The sequence below is a fragment of the Nicotiana tabacum genome, chromosome 10 (assembly GCF_000715075.1).
Source record: "Nicotiana tabacum cultivar K326 chromosome 10, ASM71507v2, whole genome shotgun sequence".
NCBI classification, from domain to species: domain Eukaryota; kingdom Viridiplantae; phylum Streptophyta; class Magnoliopsida; order Solanales; family Solanaceae; genus Nicotiana; species Nicotiana tabacum.
Window position 1 is genome coordinate 43,312,679 of NC_134089.1, and position 18,923 is coordinate 43,331,601.

Genomic DNA, 18,923 nt, shown 5'->3' on the forward strand with positions numbered 1-18,923 from the left:
GACACAAGATTCTGAAATGAAATTCTTCTTTAAAAGTAGAGAAACAATAATTTTGGAAAACCATCTAATGTCTTTAACACTTAAGTATTAGCATCTAGCTCTTTTGGATAATGAATGAAACAGTAGCAACTGGTTATGAGAGCTTGTATGACTTACCTAAGTGGGTGATGACTTAGCCAAGAACCCCTCAAATATGTGCCACCTTTCTTCATATCATATGAGTCACTTGATGACTTTATTAATCATTTCATGGGCTGCCACGCGGTGTCCTTTGTCCCCGCTTATTAATTATCCACAAATCCTTAATTATATGGTTAATCTCCCATTAAACCAATAATTAACTAATTACCCACATAATTAAGAATTATTTTAAATTACTTAGAATACCACTCCCTTTTAACACACCTTATACACCTTGCTATCATGTCCATGGGGGTACCTTGTATGGTACTAGTCCATAAATATCAGGTATTTTAGCTCGGGCCATATTTTATCCCAAAATGTCAAACTTCGACGAAATTTATTTTCTTCGATTTGCTTACCCTCTCACCTTCACGAATTTACTTGTCAATCGTTTGAAATAGCATAATGCTTATAATCTCAAAATAATCTTATTTCCGAACTTACATCGATTAACTTACGACGATACTTTAACATACAAAAATGCAGGATGTAACATCTCATTTTCGAGCTTCCATCAATTTATTTATGGCGTACTTTCACGTACGAAAACATGGGGTGTAACACTATCTCTCAAAGTTTGAAGTACAAATCTAAGATGCTGCTCATGCTCCTCTCAACTATGGGAGTAGATCAATCATCAATGAATATGATCATAAAAGAATCCAAGTAGGACTTGAATACCCGGTTCATCAAATCCAAGAATGCTGCTGGGGCATTTGTCAACCCAAATGATATCAATAGGAACTCATTATGCCTATACCAACTCCGAAATGTTGTCTTAGAGACTTCCGATGCCCTAATCTTCAACTGACGGTTGCCAGATCGCAAATCAATCTTCAAATAAACTATGGCACCCTGAAGTTGATCAAATAAGTCCTTAATCCTCGACAACGGGTACTTGTTCTTGATAGTGAATTTGTTCAACTGTCAATAGACTATACACATCCTCATCAAACCATCCTTCTTCTTTACGAACAATATAGGCACACCCCAAGGTGAGACACTAGGTCTAATGAATCTCTTATCAATCCAATCCTGCAATTGCTCCTTCAGTTCCTTCAACTCAGATGGCGCCATACAGTATGGTTGAATAGAAATGGGCTGAGTGCTCGGAGCCATGTCAATACAAAAATCAATATCCCTGTAGGGTGGCATCCCTAAAAGATTTGCAAGAAACACCTCTGAAACTCACGCACAAAAGGTACCTCCACATTCAAATCATGAACATATGCCAAATATTGTAGACACCCCTTCTTGAACATATGTCGAGCCTTCACATAAGAAATAAACTTGCTAGTAGAATGGCTAGGAGTCCCCCTCCACTCTAATCGGGGCAATCCCGGCATGGCTAGGGTCACCGTCTTGGCGTTATAGTCCAATATAGAATGATAAGATGACAACTAATCCATACACAATATAACATCAAAATCTACCATATCAATAATTAGGAGATCCACACTAGTCTCTAGGCTTCCGATAGAAACCACACACGAGTGATAAACACGATCTACAATAGTAAAACCTCCCACATGCATGGACACATATACAGGAGCACTCAAAGATTCACGAGGCATAATAAGATATAAAGCAAAATAGGATGACACATAGCAATAAGTAGAGAGCGGATCAAATAGAACTGAAACATCTCTTTAACAAACCAGAACAATACCTGTGATGACGGCGTCATATGACTCTGCCTCAGGTCTAGCTGGGAATGCATAAAAAAGGGGTTGGGCCCTACCACTGTAACCTCCGCCCCTTGGTCGAGCCCTAGCTGGCTGGCCTCCACCTCTAACAATCTGAACCTCGCCTCTAGCTGGCTGTGCGGGTGGTGGAGTAGCTGGTACCGGTATGATGGAAAAATAACCTTGCTGAGATCTGCTTCTTGACAATCTAGGGAAATACTTGTTGATGTGACCTATGCCCCCACACTCAAAGCACTCTCTCGGCTGTTGAGGCTGATGAAGCGAAGACTGACCCTGACTGCCCGAATAACCACTGTAGTAACTCTATAGTGGAGGTGCACTGATAATGTGCACTGAATGCTGGCTGCTCAGGACAAGACCCATAAGAACCATGACCCCCCGAAGCACTATGGGCTACTTGAAGAACTGACTGAATCATCCTAGGTGGATGGCCTCTACCAAAAGAACCCCTACCTCTAAATGAGGCACCACTGAAACTATCAAAATGACGAGGCCTTTTATCAGGAACTGACCCCCTCTCCTAACAACAAACTATCTCAATCCGTCTAGCAATATCTACAGCCCTATGGAAAGAAATATCGTCCCGAGTCTCCTTGGCCATCTGTAGCTTGATACTGAAGGTGAGTCCATCAATGAATATCCTCACTCTCTCCCTCTAAGTAGGGAGTAAAAAAATGGCATGTCGGGCTAGGTCAACAAATCGAGTCTCATACTAGGTGACAGTCTTGCTACCCTGCTGAAAACACTCAAACTGCATGCGGTAATCCTCTCTCAGAGTAAAAGCAATGAACTTCTCCAGAAATAGTTGTGGAAACTGATGCCAGGTAAGTGCAGGTGAACAAGCTAGTATGGTAAACATACAATCTCTCCACCATCTCTTGGCAGAACCGATCATCTAGAACACTTCAAAGTCGACCCTATTGGTCTCAACTATACCCATGTTGTGCAACACCTCGTGGAAACGATCCAGATAATCTTGTGGGGTCCTCAAAAGATGCACTGCTGAAATGAACAGGAAAGAGCTTGGTAAACTTAACCATCCTCAACAAGGCCTCAAAAGACATAGTGGGCCTATCCCCGACCTATGCCGCAACAACCGACTAAACTACCCCTACTGGCTAGGTTGATGAAGTTTGATGTAGAGGAGCCACCTGCTCCAAGGTGTGAGTAGCGGGAGTCTGCGCTCCTCCCTCGAGGTTGAGAAATGGCTGGTGCCACCGGAAATGTGCCAATCTGGGCCACACTCTCCCACAAGGACTACCAAGTGGACTAGAGCATCATGAAGTACTATAATGGCTGTGAATCCCTCCAGGACCTTAGCTGATCCGATGGGTACGATCTGAGCTGGGGCATCCTCCTCACGATCAATCTTAGGCTCCACTGCGGGTGCTACTGCTTGATCTCTAGTGTGAGCTCTGCCTCTGGCTCGGCCTCTGGCTCGACCTTGGCCTCTAACCCTGATAGTAGTGGCCACATGGAGCTGTGGCTGCTGATGTTGTGTGTGTTCTTTCCATCTGCGAGAGAACAAGAATATAATAGATCAATCATCAATTATAGAATGAAATTGCATGATAGAGAAAGAATGAAGTGAGATTTTTACTAAAACTCCATAGCCTCTAGAATATAAGTACAGACGTCTCTGTACCGATCCTTTAGACTCTACTAACTTTGCTTATGACTCGTGAGACCTAGGCAACTTAGTGCTCTGATACCAACTTGTCACAACCCAAAATTCCCACCCTCAGGACCATAATGGCGACTAATATTTTACTTTCTAGGCAAGCCAACGGTTGAAATTCGATCTTACTTCGAGGTCTAAATCTCAATTTTACAAAAAATCCCTAATTTCTACCCTGGAAATACTAAATTTGATGTTGAAATCTCATTAAATGTAATGGCTAATTAAAAGGTAATGGGTAATTGAACAATGGAAGTTTTACACCTTCGAGGATTCCACTAGAGAATTGCTAGATAACTTCTGGTTCAGTAACAAAATTCGCTTCGCCTTAGGAATTTACGCTATCGAGGCACTAATTATCTAACAATCCCCCAGTGGCTGGTCGAATAATCTTTGTTGGATAGAAAACTTAACTTCCCGGTAGGAACTTTGCCATCGAGCAAATGACTATCTAATCACTCTGTCGTGGTTCTTCGCTTGTGTGCCTTATCATTAAAAGGTCTTATTGCTGCTGTTGGAAAATTTGTAGTATGCTTTATGTTGCTTCCTCGTTAGAAACCTTACCAGAAAAACCCAATTGGGACAAAAATTGGTCGTAGGGAAAAAGATGTAGCACATACTTTTAGTACATGTAATGTTCATCAGCAATAATATCTCTTAAAGTGTGCCACGTTCCAGTTGCTTGGCGACTTTTATCCATCTTGATTCACTAACTCGTATGATCTTTTCCCGGTGACAGCTAAAACTCGGTAGGGGCCTTCCCATATTGGACCTAGCTTCCCTGCATTGGACCAAGTCTCCCACTTTGAAATAACGGAGGTTGGCTCTTCGATTGTGATATCTCTCTATTCTCTTCTTTTGGTTGTCATCCTTATTTGCGCCAAGTCCCTGCATTCATTGAGAAGCTCAAATTGACCAACATTGCTTCATTATTTGTTTTTTCATTCGCTCGGAAATATCTCAGGGTAGGCTCCCTACTTCCACGGGGATTAGGGCTTCTACTCCGTACATGAGGGAGAAAGGAGTCTCTCCCATGCTCGATTTGGCCATTGTTCGGTACGACCATAATACACCTAGAAGTTTTTCGGGCCATTTACCTTTAGCTGCTTCCAATCGCTTATTGAGATTTTGTATAATCACTTTGTTCGTTGATGTTGCTTGACCATTTGTGCTTGGATGATCGGGTGAAGATGTAATCTTTTTGATTTTCAAGTCTTCAAGGAACTTTGTGACCTTTGCGCCTGTAAATTGTGGCCCGTTGTCGCTGGCTATCTCTTCTGGTATCCCAAATCTGCAAATTATATTCTCCCATAAGAAATCTACCACTTCATGTTCACCGATCTTCTGATAAGGACCTGCTTTAACCCACTTAGAAAAATAGTCAGTTAAAATCAAAAGAAATCTGACCTTAGCAGGGGATGGTGGTAGTGTTTGACGATATCCATTCCCCACTTCATGAACCACCATGGTGACAAGACTGAGTGTAATGGCTCTGCCGGTTGATGTACCAACGGTGTGTAGCATTGACATTTATCACAGTTTTGGACATAATTTGGCATCTTGTTCCATTCGGGGCCAATAGTAGCATGCACTTATTAATTTTAGTATTGAGGAATCTGCGCCTGAGTGACTTCCGCAGATCCCTTATTGGACTTCACGCATAACATAATTAGCTTCGGAGGCTCCCAAAAATCGGGCCAGCGGGCCTTGGAAAGATTTTTTGTACAATTGACCTCATTTGAAACTCTATCGTGCTTCCTTAGTGCGTAGCGCCCTAGATGCCTTGGGATCTTCAGGTAGCTTCCCATGATCGAGATAATCAATGATCTCATTCCTCCAGTCCCAGACCAAATTAGTCCCATTTACCTCGTAGTAGCTATTTGCGTCCAGTACCGAGTGCATAAGCTGTACGACTATACTGTAGTCCAATCCTTTCATTTTTGTAGATGATCCAAGGTTAGCTAGTGCGTCCGCTTTCGCATTCTCTTCCCTTGGGATATGCATAATTGACCACTCCCGAAATCGAGTAACCAGAGCCTGAACCTTCACTACGTATTGTTGCATACATTTCTCTTTGGCTTCAAAGATCCCATAGACCTGATTTACCACCAACTAGGAGTCGCATTTTATTTATATGACCTGAAAGTCTAGTCCCCGAGCCAATTCGAGCCCACAATCAAAGCTTCATACTCCGCTTCATTGTTAGTTAGAGGAACCGTTCTTATGGCCTGCCTTAGGGTTTCTCCCAAAGGAGTTGTTAGTACTATGCCTAGCCCGGACCCCTTTACGTTGGAAGCTCCATCCGTGAATAGGGTCCAAACTCCTGATGTCAATTCTGACACTATTACTGCTTCATTGGTTGCCAAAGGTAACAATCCCGGACTGAAATTGGCCACAAAGTTGGCCAAAACTTGTGACTTAATCACAGTCATAGGATTATATTCTATGTCAAATTCACTCATTTTGACATCCCATTTGGCCAGCCATGGATTTATGAAGGATATTCCATAGGGGAAAGGTGGTCACCACAACTATCGGGTGACATTGAAAATAAGGCATTAGCTTTCGAGCGCCGACTACGAGGGCTAAGGCCAACTTCTCTAGATGTGGGTAGTGAGTTTCTGCTCCCGTTAAAATTCTACTAATGTAATAAATAGGAGATTGTGTAACTTCGTCCTCACGGACTAAAACGACACTTACGGCTACCCATGAGCCAGCTAAGTAGATTAACAATTTTTCGCCTTCATTTGGATTTGATAGTAATAGAGGACTTGACAAATACCTTTTCAAATCCCACAAAGCTTGCTAACATTCCGGGGACCATTCGAAGTTGTTCTTCTTTTTGAGCAGCGAGAAGAAATGATGGCATTTTTATGAAGACCGAGAAATAAAGCTACTTAAAGCGGCCAATCTCCCCGTTAGCCTTTGAACCTCTTTTATGCTTGATAGCTGGTCCAGGATATCTTTCATAGCTTTGATTTTATCGAGGTTAACCTCAATCCCCCTTTATGACACCAGGAATCCTAGGAACTTGCCAGAGCTGACCCCGAACGAACACTTCTGGGGTTAAGCTTCTTGTTATGCTTCCTTAAGATGTCAAAAGTTTCTTGCAAGTGTTTAAGATGATCACCTTTGTTCAAAAACTTAACAAGCATATCATCTAAGTAAACTTCCATGGTTTTCCCTATTTGCTTTTCAAACATTTTGTTCACGATCCATTGATAAGTGGATTATAGCAATATGTGCCGAAGTTCATTATGAACAAAGTTTTTTCCTGATCCTCTGGGTTCATTTAAATTTTGTTGTACTTGGAGTATGCAACGAGGAAACTCATTAACTCATGCCCGGCTGTTGCATCAATCATTTGATTAATGTTTGGCAACGGGGAACGTGTCTTTTGGGCACACCTTATTTAAGTCCTTATAGTGTACGCACATGCAAAATTTATAATTTTTCTTTGGAACTACTACTATATTAGCTAGCCAATCGGGATACTTTACCTCTCGGATTGAACCGATATCAAGCGAGCAAGTTACCTCTTCTTTGACGAATTTATTTATGGCCTCGGCAATATGACGTTTTTTGTCTTACTGGAAGGATACTGGGATCCAAGCTTAGCTTGTGTATGACCATTGAGTTCGAGGTGCAGTCTTATTTTCAAGTGGAATTTCCCCTCCAAGAAATTTTTGAATAATGCGATTGAGTTTCTCAAGTTCTTCCACTGTGGACTTTGTTGCGTTCGTCTGTTCTGGTACCTGGAAATACCATGACACCTGATAGGATTCCAACGACTCTTCCCCCTGGTTAACTTCGCTTGACTCGGGCCGGTTCCTGTAATTGCTATGCTGCATACTCCTTCACTTTGCTACTGGAGACTCAAATTGCATTCATCTCCCTTGCTATCGGTTGGTCTCCTCTTATTATTTTAGTTACCTCGGGAGTTATGAATTTCAACAACTTGTGATATGTCGATGGCACAACCTTCATCTCGTGCAACCACGGTCTACCATGGATAATATTGTAGCCCATATTGCCATCCATCACCTTGAAAAGGGTAATCTTCATCACCCCTTCGGCATTTTTAGGTAGCAGGATTTCTCCTCGGGTCATCACACTTGCTAGGTTAAACCTAATGAGGAGTTTATTGGCCGGAATAATACTTCTGGTAAGCTTGGATTGCTCCAATACCCTCCATTGTATGATGTTGGAACTTCATGGATCTACAAAAACACGTTTAATTTTAAAATCTATGGCATTTTAAGAGACTACCAATGCATCATTGTGTGGTAGCATCAATCCATTTGTGTCTTCCTCCGTGAAAGTAATGTTGTCTTCAGCGACTTCCTGGAGTCTCTTCCTATGGGTTACTGACACCTTTGTCTTTTTTTTGCCGCCGAGAATGTAACCCCGTTAATCTCGTTCCCCAGATTTGGTGAATGCTTTAGCCCCCATTCCTCCGTGAAAGTAATGTTGTCTTCAGCTTCTCAGATTCAAACCTTTGGTGAATGCTTTAGCCCCCATTCATCCGGTGCAGCCGATAGCAACATCCTTTCCTTCTGGAATCTAGTTACAAACTCCCGCAGCAACTTAAACTCTTGTTGTATGATCCTAAATATATCAGCCTTGCGGGCTTATACCTTTTTGGCCCCGGCATGGGCCTTGATGAAGGAGTCCATGAGCATCTCAATGGGGCTATGGAATTCTAAAGAAAAACTAAATACCACACCAGGGCTCCCTTCGTAAGAGTCTCCCTAAATTTCTTCAGCAAAACTGAATAAATCATGTGTGGAGCTAAATCATTCCCCTTCACCGCCATTGTATAAGTGGGGATATGCTCTTGAGGATCTGAATTCCCATTATATTTTGGCACATCTGGCATTTTAAATTGCTTCGGGATTAGTTTTGGTGCCGCGCTTGGTTTGTACGACAATTGTTTGTGCTTCTTTGAGTCCGACCCTTTCAACACTAGTGGTGCACCTGAAATTTGATCCATTAGTGCGTTCACTTCCCTGATAAAGCGCATTAGTTCAATTTTAAAGGGATCACTCTCATTGTTGTGACCAGATCCGCTCCCCCCTGCCCCATCGGTGCCGACCTCGCCTATCGCGGTGTTGTTATCGACCATCTACATTGTTTGATTTGCAAGAGCACTAGGAGGAACTGGACCTCATCCATTTCGCATTGTTGGAAGCACCCGACAACGCCTGCTTCAGCTCCGTCATGACCTTATCCTGTCGTGTGAGATGACCTATAATGGCCTCTTGTTTCTCCTGCAATACCCTTACTGCTTCAACGACATGATCTTCTTCAACATTATCAGGAGTCGCCTCTCAAACATGTCGTTGATACTGTCTGGCATGGACCGTCATGGCCTTATTCCCCTTATTGCGGGTATCGCTGATTGAATCCTCGTGCTCAGGCTGAATTTTTTGGGCCTCAACATCGTGTGTGTATTGTTAACACCAATATCTACCATTCTTTATGATTTTTTTAGTAAGAACAAATAATCAAACACGTTAGTAATAGAGGCAAGGATCGACTTAATTACCCAACTGGCTAAGCCGCATGGTGGGCGCCAAACTGTTTACCCGTAAAATGGTACAGTTGAATTTATACGTGGTTTATAGATAAGTGAAATAATTTGATCCTAAAATAATAGATGAATTAGAAAAAAAAATTAATATTTAGCCTTGAAATTGAAATGAAAGGTGTCACGACCCGGATTTTTCACCTTCGGGAGTCGTGATGGCGCATACTAGTGAAAGCTAGGCAAGCCAATCATTTCAAATACTTAATTTTTTCCATTTTTAATCCTTTAACAGTAATGAATTAACATTATATAAACAATAGCATTATATAAGCAGAAGAACGAAATATAACAATTTAAATATTCCGATACAAATCCTTAAACGTAAACAACCTAGAACTGGTGTCACAATTTAACAGACTATCTAGGAATACTACAAATAAGGGTCCGAAAGATAAATACAACGCTATCTCAGAAATACATAAAAGCAACAAAATGGAAAGATAGAAGGAGATTCCAGGGCCTGCGGATGCCTGCGGCACTACCTCGGGTCGCCTGAATGGACTGAAGGCAGCAACCTCATTGCGGTCCAAAAGTTGCAGCATCGGGATCTGCACACAGTGCAGCGTGTAGTATCAGCACAACTGACCCCATGTGCTGGTAAGTGCCTAGCCTAACCTCGGCGAAGTAGTGACGAGGCTAGGATAAGACTACCAAATAAACATGTGCAGTTAAATCATATACATCGGAAAAATAAAAGCAGAAACTAGCAGTTAAAGATGGGAAGAGGGAAACATGCTGTGGGGAACAACAAGTATCAACAGAAAAACAAAAGATAAATGTAAAGGGCACCATAATACAATTATCAACAAGAATCAGAAATCAAAGGCAAGTGCACAGCATCACCCTTCGTGCTTTTACTCTCGTCCTCACTATAAGAATCAATAAAATCGGCACGACATCACTCTTTGTCTTTTTACATCACATAATCATGTCACAAAATTATCCTTCGTGCATTATCACTCATATCATGGCACAGAATTGTACATCATGCGGCACGTCATCACCCTTCATGCTTTTACTTCACAATATCGGCACGACATCACCCTTCATGCATTAACACTGTCAAATATCATACACGATATCACCCTTTGTGCTTTACACTTTTCCTCACCCAAGCTACACTCACAAAGCAATTTGGGCAAGGGAATCAATAATATTTCAATAAAATCAATGCAAGGGAACAATAGTATAACAACAATATCCCGACAAGGGAAACAAAATCATGAATAATAATGTCCCGTCAAGGGAGATAATATCAAACGCAATAACATCCCGGCAAGGGATACAACATTATAAACCTCTTCTCTTTTCTACAATTTCTTCACAACTCATTTCTCAACTTGAGCCAACGCTCTACAATGTTCAATTACCAATAATACTTCCACAAGTCTTGTTCATTAATAGAAATCATCATATAAAGCATGAACAATATGAAGCAGAGTCACATCAATCATAGTATAAGACTCATGGGCATGATTGACACCAACGTATAGATACTCGTCACCATGCCTATACATCATACTCAACAATTAACACATAGCAAATAAGACTCAACTCCTAATCCCTCAAGCTAAGGTTAGACCAAACACTTACCTCAAAGCCACGAACACAATTAAGCCTCAACTACCGCTTTACCTCTTGGTTTCACTTCCAATTCGCTTATATGTAGTCACAATTTACTTAATATTATTAGTAAATGCTAAATAAGTCAATTTTAATGCATGAGAATAGGTTTTCTAATGATTTCCCCAGAAAGTCAAAAATTCACCCCGGGCCCGCCTGGTCCAAACTTGAAATTCGGACCAAAACCCGATTACCGATTCACCCCCGAGCCCGCATATATAATTGGTTTTGCAATCCGACCTCAATTTGGGGTCTAAATCCTTAAATTTCAATATTCTTAGGTTTTACCCAAAATTCCCAATTCCACCATGAAAACCCTAGATTCTAGAATGAAATCTTGTAAAAAGAAGTTAAGGAGCGAAAGAAATAAGTAAAAAATCACTTACTAGTGTTTTGGGGAAGAAAGAGTGTTTGAAAAATCGTCTCTAATGTTTAAGGGTTTTGAAAATTGAAAAATAGCTGAAGTGTCCCGTTTATATACCCTTCTCAGACCCTCACCGCGGACCGCATGAAAAGGACTACGGCCACGCAGCTCTACTGCGGACTGTGAAATATCGAGCGCGGCCGCGAAGGCTCAGCCTTGATCACCGCTGACCGCATAAATTCCACCGCAGTCGCGAAGCCCCTACCGCAGTTGCGAAGACCCCACCGCGGACTGCGGAGCTTGGTTTCAGAGATTTGCAACTTTCTCTGAACCTGCAACTGTTATGTTCTAAGTCTAAATGCACTCCGAGGCTTATCCAAAACTCACCCGAGCCCTCGGGGCTCCAAACTAATCATGCATGCAAGTCTAAAAACATTATACGGACTTTCTCGTGCGATCAAATCATCAAAATAACATCAACAACTACAGGTTCAACCTCAAATTCATAAAGTTACTCAAAAACATTGAAATTTCCATTTCCTCTCAACTATAGGTCCGTTTTATACCAAACGGACTCCGATTCTTACCAAATTCCACAGAAGCAACTTAATTATTATTTCAAACTTGTACCGTGCTCCGAAACCAAGATACGGGCCCGATAACATCAAGAATTACATCAATTCACTTCTAAAAACCTTTATATTTTCCAGAAAATAATTTTCTTTAAAAATTCATTTCTAGGGCTAGGGAAGTCGGAATTCGGTTCCGGGCATACGCCCAAATCCCAAATTGTACTACGGACCCTACGAGACCGTCAAATTATGGGTCCGGGTCCGTTTACCAAGAATGTTGACCAAAATCAACTTTATTAAATTTTAAAAGCCAATTTCCTTATTTCACTTAGTTTTCGCATGAAAGCTTTCCGGAAATGTGCCCGGACTAGTCACGCAAATCGAGGGGAGAAAAAAGAAGGGTTATAAGGCCTCAGAACATAGAATTTATTTTCAAAACAAGTGATGACCTTTTGGGTCATCACATTCTCCACCTCTAAAATGGGCCAATGAACCTAGGGCTAAGCTTTCCCCTCTTCCCAAATCTCATCACGGCCTTCATAGGCGACACCCGAAGCAACACTTGCTCGCCGACCATGAATGCCACATCACGAACCTTACGGTCGGCATAATGCTATTGCCTGGACTGAGTTATACGAAGCATATCCTGAGTAATCCTGACCTTGTCCAAGATGTACTAGATCCGTACTCAACAACCGAGCCTCTCCCAACTCAAACCATCTAACCGATTACCGACACCGCCTACTATATAAAGCCTTATAAGGAGCCATCTGGATGCTCGACCGGTAGATGTTATTGTAAGCAAACTCTGCTAAAGGCAAAAACCGATCCCACGGGCCTCCAAAGTCAATGACACAAGCTCGGAGCATATTCCCCAAAGTCTGAATGGTACGCTCGGACTGCCCATCCGTCTGAGGATGAAATGTTGTGCTTAACTCGACCTGTGTGCCCAACTCACGTTGAAATGCTCTCTAGAAGTGCGAGGTAAATTGTGTACCTCGGTCCAAAATAATAGACACGGGCACACCATGAAGACGAACAATTTTCCGGATATAGATCTCAGCTAACTTCTCGGAAGAATAGGAGACTGCCATAGGAATAAAATGTGCTGACTTGGTCAACATATCAACAATAACCCACCAACATCAAACTTCCTCGGAGTCCATGGGAGTCCGACAACGAAGTCCATAGTGATACGCTCCTACTTTCACTCAGGAACCTCAATCTTCTGGAACAAACCACTAGGTCTTTGATGCTCGTACTTTACCTGCTGACAATTCAAACATCGAGCCACATATGCAACAACGTCCTTCTTCATCCTCCTCCACCAATAATGCTGCCGCAAATCCTGATACATCTTATGGGGCCCGGATGAATAGAGTACCGGGAACTATGGGCTTCCTCTAAAATCAACTATCGTAGTCTATCCACATTAGGCACACAAAGTCGACCCTGCAGCCTCAAAACTCCATCATCTCCTAATGTAACCTGCTTGGCACCACCGTGCTGCACCGTGTCCCTAAGGACACACAAATGAGGATCATCATACTGCCGATCTTGGATACGCTCCAATAAAGAAGAACGAGTGACTGTGCATGCTAACACATGGCTGGGCTCAGAAACATCAACATCACGAACTGATTGGCCAAAGCCTGAACATCCAAGACAAGCAATCTCTCATCGACCGGAATATATGCAAGACTGCCCACACTAGATGACTTCCTACTCAAAGCATCGGCCACCACATTGGCCTTTCCCGGATGGTATAAGATGGTGATATCCTAGTCTTTCAATGGCTCCAACCACCTTCTCTGCCTCAAATTTAACTCGTTCTTCTTGAACAAATACTGTAGACTCTTGAGATCCGTGAACACCTCACATAACATGCCATACAGATAATGCCTCCAAATCTTCAACGTATGAACAATGGCTGCTAACTCCAAATAATGAACTGGATAATTCTTCTTATGAATCTTCAACTATCGCGAAGCATAAGCAATGACCTTGCCATCCTGCATCAACACCACACCAAGTCCAATACGAGATGCGTTAGAATGAACTATATATGGCCCTGAACCTGGGGGCAAAACCAACACTGGCACCGTAGTCAAAGCTATCTTGAGCTTTTGAAAGCTCACCTCATACTTATTCGACCACCTGAAATGGGCACCCTTCTAGGTCAGCCTGGTCATTGGGGCTCCAATAGACGAAAACCCATCCACAAACCGACGGTAATAGCCTGCCAAACCTAAGAAACTCCGGATCTCTGTAGCTTACGCAGGTCTTGGCCAGTTCTTGACTACCTCTATCTTCTTCGGATCTACCTGAATACCCTCTGCTGAAACAACATGACCCAAGAATGCAACTGAACTCCACCAGAACTCACACTTTGAAAACTTAGCGTACAACTGACAATCTCTCAGAGTCTGAAGAACAACTCTTAGATGTTGCTCATGCTCCTCCCAGCTGCGAGAATAGATCAAAATATCATCAATGAAGACTATCACGAACAAATCCAAGTAAGGCTTGAACACTCAGTTCATCAAACCCATAAAAGCTGCCGGGGCATTTGTCAACCCAAATGATATCACCAAGAACTCATAATGCCCGTACAGAGTGCGAAAAGCTGTCTTAGGGACGTCGGATGCCCTAATCCTCAACTGATGGTAGCCAAATCTCAAGTCAATCTTCGAAAATACCTTGTCACCCTGAAACTGATCAAACAAATCATCAATCCTTGGCAGTAGATACTTATTCTTGATTATAACCTTGTTCAACTAACGGTAATCTATATACATCCTCATCGATCCGTCCTTCTTCTTAACAAACAATACCGGCGCACCCCAAAGTGAGAAACTAGGCTTAATGAAGCCTTTATCAAGCAAGTCTTGCAACTTCTCCTTCAATTCTTTCAACTCAGGCGGGGCCATATGATACGACAGAATAGAAATGGGCTGGGTGCCCGGAGCCAAATCAATGCAGAAGTCAATATCCCTGTCGGGTGGCATACCTGGCATGTCTGAAGGAAATACCTCAGGAAACTCACGAACTACAGGCACAGAATTCATAGAAGGAACCTCAGCAATAAAATCACGAACATATGCCAAATAAGCCAACCACCCTTCTCGACCATACGCCGAGCCTTCATATATGAGATAACCCTACGAGAAGAATGACCAAGAGTCCCTTTCCACTCTAAACAAGGTAAACCCGGCAAGGCTAAAGTCATAATCTTCGCATGGCAGTTCAAGATAGCGTGGTAAGGTGATAACCAGTCCATCCCCAATATGACATCAAAATCAACCATGTCCAAAAGTAACAAATCCACTCGAGTCTCAAGACCCCCAATCATAACTATACATGAACTATGGACACGATCCACCACAATAGAATCACCCACCGGTGTGGACACATATACAAAAGTATTTAAAGAATCACTAGGCATGACCAGATACGGTGCAAAAAGAAGATGACACATAGGAGTACTGCATTAGAAACCTTAGCCTCAGCCCTAACTGGAAGAGTATAACATTGGGGATGGGCCCTACCACTCTGAACTATATCCCTAGGACGGCCTTCTGCTGGCTGGCCTCCACCTTTAGCAGCTTGACCTCCACCTCTAACACCTCTACCTCCACCTATAAAACCTCTACCTCCACCTCTAGCTGGCTGAGTGGGCGGTGGAACACTCGGTGTCTGAACCATGGCACGGGAACCCAGATGCTAAGAGCTGCTCGGTGCTCGAGGGTAAAATCTAGCAATATGCCTCGGATCGCCCCAGGTATAACAAGCCCTTGACTGCTGAGACTGCTGACCCTGATGACCTGAATAACCACTCTGAAAACTCTGGAGCGGTGGTGCATTGATAGGATTTGGCGGTGCACTGTAGGGCAACTGATCAGAATACTGCATATGAGAACCACGACCACCTGGAGCACCGTGAGAAGCCTGAAGCGCTGAATGAAATGGCCTGGAAGGATGGCCCCTACCAAAAGAATCCCTACCTCCAGATGAGGCACCGCTGAATCTGCCCGAATAAGGAGGCCTCTTATCAGACCTCGGACCACTCCCCTGCAATAGAACCATCTCAACTCTCCTGGCCACATTGGCCGCCTCCTAAAATGAAATCTCGCTCTACATCTCCTTAGCCATCTGCAATCGAATGGACTGAATGAGTCCCTCAATGAACCTCCTCAATTTCTCTCTTAGTGGTAAGTATAAGAAGAGGATGACGGGCCAAGTCAATAAATCTGGTCTCGTATTGAGTAACAGTCATAGAACCCTACTGGAGATGCTCAAACTACCTCCGATAGTTCTCCCTCATGAGTGATAGGAAGAAACTTCTCTAGAAATAGCTGAGAAAATTGTTTCCTAGTCAAAGCCGGTGACCCAGCTAGTTTAGCCAAACAATAATCTCTCCACCAAGTCTTGGTGGATCCAGACAAGCAAAAAGCAACAAAGTCGACCCCATTGGTCTCCACTATCCCCATGTTCCGAAGAACCTCATGAGAGTTGTCCAAATAATCTTGGGGATCCTCAGAAGAAGTACCACCAAAAGTAGTAGTGAAGAGCTTGGTGAACCTATCTAACCTCCATAAGGCATCAACAGACATAGTTGGCACCTCTCCGGTCTGTGTTACAACACCAGGCTGAACTACCCCAACTAGCTGAGCTGCTGGAGTCTGAAACTAGGGAGTCATCTGCTTCGGAGTGCGAATAGCAGGAGTCTAGGCTACTCCTCCAGCCTGAGAGATGGTTGGTGCTATAGGAAGCAAACATGCTTGGCGACACTCTCCAAAAGTCCCACTAGATGGACCAGAGCATCCTGAAGTATCAGGGTGGCAATGAACCCCTCTCTAGGCTAAGCTCAACCTGAGGCTCCGCCACTGGTGCTGCCGCTCGAGCTCTAGGTTAAGCTCTACCTCTACCTCGGGCCCTAGCACGACCTCGATCTCTGCCCCTCACAGGAGCTGCTACTGGGGGTTCGGGCTGCTGGTCAGTTGATGAAGCGGTACGTGTTCTTTCCATCTGCGAAAGAACGAAGTGGAAGTTCAATTAGCATCGAGAAATCAAGTCACACGACAGGAAAGAATAGATGTGAAGTTTTTTTTCCTGACTTTGTAGCCTCTAGGGGATAAATACAGACGTCTCCGTACCGATCCCTCAGACTCTACTAAGCTTGTCTGTGAATTGTGAGATCTATGCAACATAGAGCTCTGATACCAACTTGTCAGGACCCGAATATCCCACTTTTGGGAGTTGTGATGGCGCCTACTAGTGAAAGCTAGGCAAGCCAATCATTTCAAATACTTACTTTTTTCCATTTTTAATCCTTTAACAGTAATGAATTAACATTATATAAATAGCGGAATTATATAAGCGGAAGAATGAAATGTAACAATTTAAATATTTTCGATACAAATCCTTAAACATAAACTACCCAGAACTGGTGTCACAATTTCACAGACTATCTAGAATTACTATAAATAAGGGTCAGAAAGATAAATACAATGTTGTCTCCAAAATACATAAAAGAAACAAAATTGAAAGATAGAATGAGACGTTAGAGCCTGCGGACGCCTGCAAGACTACCTCGGGTCGCCTGAATGGATTGAAGGTAGCAACCTCACTGCAGCCCAAAAGCTGCAGCACCGGGATTTGCACACAGTGTAGAGTGTAGTATCAGTATAACCGACCCCATGTGCTGGTAAGTGCCAAGCCTAACCTCGGTGAAGTAGTGACGAGGCTAGGACAACACTACCAAATAAACCTGTGCAGTTAAATCATATACAACGGAAAAATAAAAGCAGAAACTAGGAGTTAAAGATGGGAAGAGGGAAACATGCTGCGGGGAACAACAAGTATCAATAGAAAAAAGCAGATAAATGTAAAGGTCACCATAATCCAATTATCAACAAGAATCAGAAATCAAAGGCAAATGCACGATGTCACCCTTCGTGCTTTTACTCTCGTCCTCACCATAAGAATCAATAAAATTGGCACGACATCACCTTTCGTGCATTTACCTCACATAAGCATGGCACAGAATTATCCTTCGTGCATTATCACTAATATCATGGCACGGAATTGTACATTGTGCGGCACGACATCACCCTTCGTGCATTAACACTCTCAAATATCATACACGGCATCACCCTTCGTGCTTTACACTTTTCCTCACCCAAGCTACACTCACAAAGCAATTTGGGCAAGAGAATCAATAATATTTCAATAAAACCCTTGCAAGGGAACAATATCAAAACAACAATATCCCAGCAAGGGAAATAATATCATTAATAATAACGTCCCGGCAAGGGAGATAATATCAAAAGCAATAACATCCCGGCAAGGGAGACAACATTAGAAACCTCTTCTCTTTTCCATAATTTCTTCACAACTCATTTCGCAACTTGAGCCAATGCTCTACAACGTTCAATTATCAATAATACTTCCACAAGTATTGTTCATCAATAGAAATCATCATATAAAGCTTGAACAATATGAAACTGAGTCACATCAATCATAGTATAAAACTCACGGGTATGCTTGACACCAACATATAGATACTCGTCACCATGCCTATACGTCGTACTCAACAATTAACACATAGAAAAGTAAGGCTCAACTCCTAATCCCTCAAGCTAAGGTTAGACCAAACATTTACCTCAAAGCCACGAACACAATCAAGCCTCAACTACCACTTTACCTCTTGGTTCCACTTCCAATTCGCTTATATCTAGTCACAATTTACTTAATAATATTAGTAAATGCTAAATAAGTCAGTTCTAATGGATGAGAATAGGTTTTCCAATGATTTCTCCAAAAAGTCAAAAATCAACCCCAGGCCTGCCTGTTCCAAACCCAAAATCCGGACCAAAACTCGATTACCCATTCACCCCCGAGCCAGATATATAATTGGTTTTGGAATCCGATCTCAATTTGAGGTCTAAATCCCCAAATTTAAATATTCTTAGGTTTTACCCAAAATTCCCAATTCCACCATGAAAACCCTAGATTCTAGGGTGAAATCTTGTAAAATGAAGTTAAGGAGTGAAAGAAATAAGTTAAAAATCACTTACTAGTGTTTTGGGGAAGAAAGAGTGTTTGAAAAATCGCCTCTTATGTTTCATGGTTTTGAAACTTGAAAAATAGCTGAAGGAGTTGAAAGAAAAGAGACTTGACATGCCAAAACTTCGCTCGGGAGCTC

At 42.6% G+C, this 18,923-nt stretch overlaps 1 protein-coding gene across 1 annotated transcript; it reads right to left on the reverse strand.

Moving 5' to 3' along the window:
- Positions 1-3,278: 3,278 nt before the first annotated feature.
- LOC142165096 (uncharacterized) lies at positions 3,279-5,126 on the reverse strand. The gene is made up of 3 exons (XM_075223725.1): positions 4,975-5,126; positions 4,665-4,858; positions 3,279-3,403 (listed from the first exon to the last, which is right to left on the reverse strand). The coding sequence occupies exons 1-3, from the start codon at positions 5,124-5,126 to the stop codon at positions 3,279-3,281; spliced, it is 471 nt and encodes a 156-aa protein (XP_075079826.1).
- Positions 5,127-18,923: the final 13,797 nt, after the last annotated feature.

What these genes read in the sequence shown, in the direction of transcription:
- LOC142165096 (XM_075223725.1), bottom strand. Translation starts at nt 5,126, where the DNA reads ATGCCAAATTATGTCCAAAACTGTGATAAATGTCAATGCTACACACCG. An exon ending in TACCACCATCCCCTGCTAAG is followed by an intron (nt 4,859 to 4,974) that starts GTCAGATTTCTT and finishes TATAATTTGCAG; the next exon opens with ATTTGGGATACCAGAAGAGA. An exon ending in GCGATTGGAAGCAGCTAAAG is followed by an intron (nt 3,404 to 4,664) that starts GTAAATGGCCCG and finishes GTTCTCTCGCAG; the next exon opens with ATGGAAAGAACACACACAAC.